The sequence below is a fragment of the Aristolochia californica genome, unplaced genomic scaffold (assembly GCF_029961685.1).
Source record: "Aristolochia californica isolate CCGP_79_NKW_82.1479 unplaced genomic scaffold, dmAriCali1.0.hap1 SCAF_12, whole genome shotgun sequence".
Lineage (NCBI taxonomy): Eukaryota > Viridiplantae > Streptophyta > Magnoliopsida > Piperales > Aristolochiaceae > Aristolochia > Aristolochia californica.
In genome coordinates, this window is record NW_027181793.1 from 14,361,945 (window position 1) to 14,367,135 (window position 5,191).

The 5,191-nt window shown below is 41.5% G+C and overlaps 1 protein-coding gene and 1 non-coding gene across 2 annotated transcripts; one reads left to right on the plus strand and one right to left on the minus strand.

Moving 5' to 3' along the window:
- Nucleotides 1-347: 347 nt before the first annotated feature.
- On the minus strand, nt 348-896 carry LOC137945546 (uncharacterized; the record flags this gene model as incomplete). Its single annotated transcript, XM_068791480.1, has 1 exon — nt 348-896. A coding segment is annotated over one exon (549 nt), but the record flags the coding sequence as incomplete, so codon positions are not given.
- A 1,031-nt stretch (nt 897-1,927) lies between these two features.
- LOC137947130 (small nucleolar RNA R71) lies at nt 1,928-2,034 on the plus strand. Its single transcript, XR_011111177.1, has one exon. It is a non-coding gene; the product is annotated as a small nucleolar RNA R71 (small nucleolar RNA).
- The last annotated feature ends 3,157 nt before the right edge of the window (nt 2,035-5,191 follow it).

The following is a 5,191-nucleotide window of genomic DNA, read 5'->3' on the forward strand; positions in this document are numbered from 1 at the left end:
ATAATGACTGGTAATGAGTTCATGGGTCCCAAGAACGCATACTTCAATGTGGGAGGAAGTGGCTTAAGATCTAGCTTGGAAGTTTCAAGAGGTTTGTCCAAGTCAAGAGGAAGATCCTGTGGATGTTCAGTTGTGATAACCTCATAAGCTTCCTCCAACAGAGGTACAGAATTGAGTAAAGAATTAACCTCTAGGAAATATGTTTCCTCATCAAAATAGTCCATGTCTAAAGATGTTATGCAAGACTCAAAAGATTCAAGAGTGGATTCGTCATCAAGCATAACAGTTTCTATCTTAAATGCAGGACTCAGATCATCAGACTCAAGTGGGTGGTGCCCGGCATTAAATATATTCAATGAGACCTTAAAATTTGCAAAAGACAACTCCAACTCACCACTTTTACAATGAATGATAGCATTAGATGTGGCTAAGAAGGAACGTCCTAGGATGACAGGAATTTGGTTGGTCACATTGACTATTGGTTCTGTATCAAGAACAATAAAATCAACCGGGAATAGAAATTTGTCCACTTTTATCAAAACATCTTCAACTATTCGTCGTGGTATCTTGACAGAACGGTCAACTAGTTGAAGTGTGATGGGGGTAGGCTTCAATTCCCCCAAACCTAATTGCTGGTACACAAAGAAAGGAAGCAAATTCACACTTGCCCCTAAGTCAAGAAGAGCTCTCTGGATGGTATGTTCACCAATGACACATGAAATTGTGGGACATCCAGGATCTTTAACTTTAGGAGGAGTGTTGTGCTTCAGAATTGAGCTTACATTCTCAGTAAGAAAGACATTTTTTTTAACATGTTGTTTTCTCTTCTGTGTACAAAGGTCTTTCAAAAATCGGGCATAGGCAGGGACTTGCCTAATAGCATCAAGAAGTGGAATGTTAATGTGAACCTTACTAAACAATTCCAACGTTTCATGCATGCTATCTCCTTTCCTAGGTGGGCCCGATAACCTCTGCGGATAAGGAACTAGTGGGACGTGGTTAGGGATCTGCTTGGTTGTTGGTGGAGAACTTGGAGGTTCTTCACTCAATGATGTGTCCCCATTGTCATCGTTTGACTCCTTAGACTTAGTGATCCCTACCCTATTGTTCAACTCACGACCACTCCTAAGGGTGGTTATGGCTTTGGCTTGCTCATGGTGGGGTTTGGAACTCAACCCACTCTCATGTGTGCTTTTGGGGTTAGAATGGTTTGACTCGGGAGTCTATTTTGTGCTTGTTCACTCATGTGGCTGGCCAACTGACTCACTTGCATTTCAAGTTTAGCAATTGAGGACTGTGTATTCTGCATGAATAATTGAAGTGTGTATCCTCAATTGAAGGTTTTTGTGGAATCAATGGCTATTGAGTGAAGTGTGGGCGCGGAGCTTGGGGTTGAGTAAACCCTGGAGGACCCCCAACCTGTGGGCCCTTGGACCATGAGAAATTTGGGTGCCTAGCCCAACCCGGATTATATGTTTCTGAAAAAGGATCGTTCCGGTTTGGTCTACGAAAATTCTGGACTGCGTTCAAGTCCTCAATGAGCTCTGGGTAGGATGAACTAGATGGACACATTTGTGTGGGATGAGATGAACCAGAGCATATTGCACAGACAGTAGATGGGTTAGGAGCAGGTGAACTCTTGGACACCATAAGGGCATCAATATTTCTAGTCAACCCCTCAATCTTGGCCATGAGCATGGGTGTTTCACTAACCTCGTAGAGACCCCCTCTTTTGGCTTCATGGGATCTCCTATCAACATTAAATGACGAACCCCATTGCTGAGATTGATCACTCAATGTTTCAAAGAAATCCCACGCCTCACTAGCACTCTTACCCATCAAACTCCCACCACTCGTTGCATCTACCATGGATCTAACCTGAGGTGTAAGACCTTGATAAAAGTATTGCACTAAATGCCATTTCTCAAACCCATGATGCGGACACCTACGGATCAAATCCTTCCATTTCTCCCAAGCCTCATAAAAGTGTTCACCCTCCTGCTGCATAAAGTTGGAGATTTCTCTCCTGAGGGCAGTAGTTCTCTGAATGGGAAAGTACTTGGACAAAAATTTTGTGACTAATGTGTCCGATGAAGTAATGCTGCCCACCTCCAAGGAATTAAGCCAAGACTTGGCCTTATCCTTAAGTGAAAATGGAAAAAGTCTTAACCGGATAGAGTAATCTGAGAAATTCTGGAATTTGAAAGTTGCACAAATATCTAAGAATTCCTTGATGTGGTAATATGGGTCCTCCTTCTCCAACCCATAGAATGTAGGGAGGAGTTGGATCACACCCGGTTTCAACTCATAACTGACGGTAGTAGTGGGTGGCAATATAATGCAAGAAGGTGAGGTGAAGTGGGATGGGATAGAATAATCCCTCAGGGCTCTACGGTCACCTGCTGCAGGTAACTGTAATGGTTCACCCTGATTGGCCATAGTAGCTCCTAACTTGACTTCGAGTGTTTTCCTACAAATATGTTCTACCTCTTCAACAAAGGGAGCTAATGGTCCACCTAGGGAGCGGCGCTCGTGCATAAAAACACAAAAAGAAAGAAAATGAACTATCAAATTAAGCTAACAAACTCACTACTAAAAATATGAACTAACTAGAAGAAATAAAAATAATTCCATACAAAATCACCAAGCTAAAATTATAAAATCAAAAAGCAAAAAATAAAAATAAAAATAAAAATAATAAAAATAAAATAATTAAAAAAAAATTAAAAAATAAAATAAAATAAAAATAAATCTAACCTAAGACTATGGAGAACAAAGAAATACACTTAATACGTGCTTCCCTAGCAACGGCGCCAAAAACTTGATGTAGTATTTAGTTACATCGATTTTAATACCTCGCTAGCGTACGAATCGTTCATGTAATTTAGCGGGAAGCGAGGGTCATATCCACAGGAAGGACTGAATTCAAATATGATGAATTAATATGAACTAAACACTAATTATATCCTAAATTATCAAGCAATCATCTGGTTAACTACTTGCACAATAAGAAATGTCAACTCTAGATTTTACAGTGATTCATGCCTCTCTCGAGCGCCACGTAACCACGAATCCGATTTTTCAATCCTTGTGTCTATCCCCTCTCGGGCGCATAGAGTTAAAGATAGAAATCAGATTAAAATACCAAAGTCCAACCTCAATTATAATCCTACCCTAATTAGCTAATTTAATCAAATATTCAATAAACATTAATTATCAAATCAGATTCAATTAACATTCAAAACCTAAGTTCAAACTATATAAAAATTAAATTCAATAATGACGAGTTACTCCCCTTCTTCCTCCTCTCGCTCGGGCAGCAACTCGTTCTCACGGGTGCTGCAATTTCCCGAAATCAATGGCTTCGAGTTGGCAAGAGTGAGTGGCCGGAGGTAGAGACGACGCCGGTGACGAAGGTTGGAAGCCGACGGACGGAGGGAACGTCCGGCGAAGAGTGAAACAGAGCTGACGATCTCTAACCGGCTCTCTCGAGTCTCGGTTGGAGTCGGAATAGCTCCGGGACTGGTCGGAAATACGTAACAGACGCCGGAGGATAGTCGGAAAGCGGAAGTGGCACCGGAGAAGCCCTCTTGGATCTCTTCTCGGCCTGGCGAGCGACGACTGTCGAACTCACCTCGACGGAGACTCTCTCGAGCTCTCCTCGGGTTTGTTCTCGGTTGGTGGACGGCGGTGGACGACGGTGGAGCGGCAAAAGGCAGTGGCCCGGCGAACGACGGTGGGGAACTCCTCTCGGGTCCTCCCCTGTTTCCGGTCAAAGTCCTCTGTTTTGGTCTCCGTTTCTGTTTTCTCTTCACGCTTTTTCTCCTCCCCCCTCTCGACGCTTCCCTTTGCTTTAAATATGATTTTTCATATTTTAAAACGATTTGCCCTAGAAATTACCTCCATTTCACTAAGGGCATTTTGGTAAATATTTTCTTCTCCACCCAAATTCTCCTGAAATTCCATAATTGAATCTATAAAAAGCATTTCAGGAAGAAATAAAACTAAAAAATAATGAAATATAATTCAGGAGAGAGAAATATGCAATATCGACAGTGATTAATGCCAAATTCAATAAATGCTCATTTCATTTGAAAACCGATAAGTAACCACCTATAACACAATTATAAAGGTTATTCTATTATAATTAACCTAGTTCTCATGTCAGAATATGGCATTTATCAGTGGGTCCCACCAACTCGTGTGATCATGGTGGGTCCATATCTTATGGACTTGGGCCCATCTTCCAACACACTTTGATATGTAGGCCTTCCTCGGTCGTGTGGGCTTGGCCCCATCTTCCAACACTCCCCCTCAAGCTAGGGGTGAGAGAACATCATGAACTCTCCAACTTTCTGCAAATCATGTATAGGATCTTCTCGTATAAAATGGCAGTCCTTCATATCTTCCAACACTCCCCCCTCACACTAGTGCTCTCTTCCATGAGGCCCAGTGGGAATAAAATAAGTGAAACTAAAATCACTCCAAGCCGTATGACATCACTTCATACTCCAGTCATAACCCACACTGGATGTAGGGCACACTCCTCCATCACCGTGTCCCTCCACAGGACAACAACTCTCAAGTGGTGGGAGTAATAAATGTCAATTAAAGGGGGCAATGTATAAGTAGTAATAACCTCCTCCAACACGGTGTCCCAACCCGGGCACCGACTCTCAAACGTGATAAGCGGGTAATGCCTATCATTCACAAGACGGCGATAAAAGAGCCACGGGTATATCTATATAAAGTTTCAATGGACTTAAAAACACCCATAATTATATATGTATGGAATTAAACTCCCAACCGAAGCAACATGCAAAAGGTTGGCCCAAAGATGTATGTGAAAGTCAAATAAAGGATGGTAAGAATAACGTTATCAAATAACCAATAGGTAATGGATAAACATGAAGATAGGATGATGAGGCCTCCACTTCTTCAATAATAATATCTCATCCAAAGAGACACAATAGTTGCAGCTGAAATGGGCCTGGGCCCATACAACATGAACCAAAATAATAAAAATCCTTGTAAAAATACCCATGAAATAATTCGATGCGAGTATCTACACAAAATAATATGTTGACCAAAGAATATGTTGCAAATACCTCAAAATAATAATGCAGCCTAAGAAATAGAATTAAGTCAAGCCGAGTCAGGTATCACCAATAATTACCACAATTATTATTGT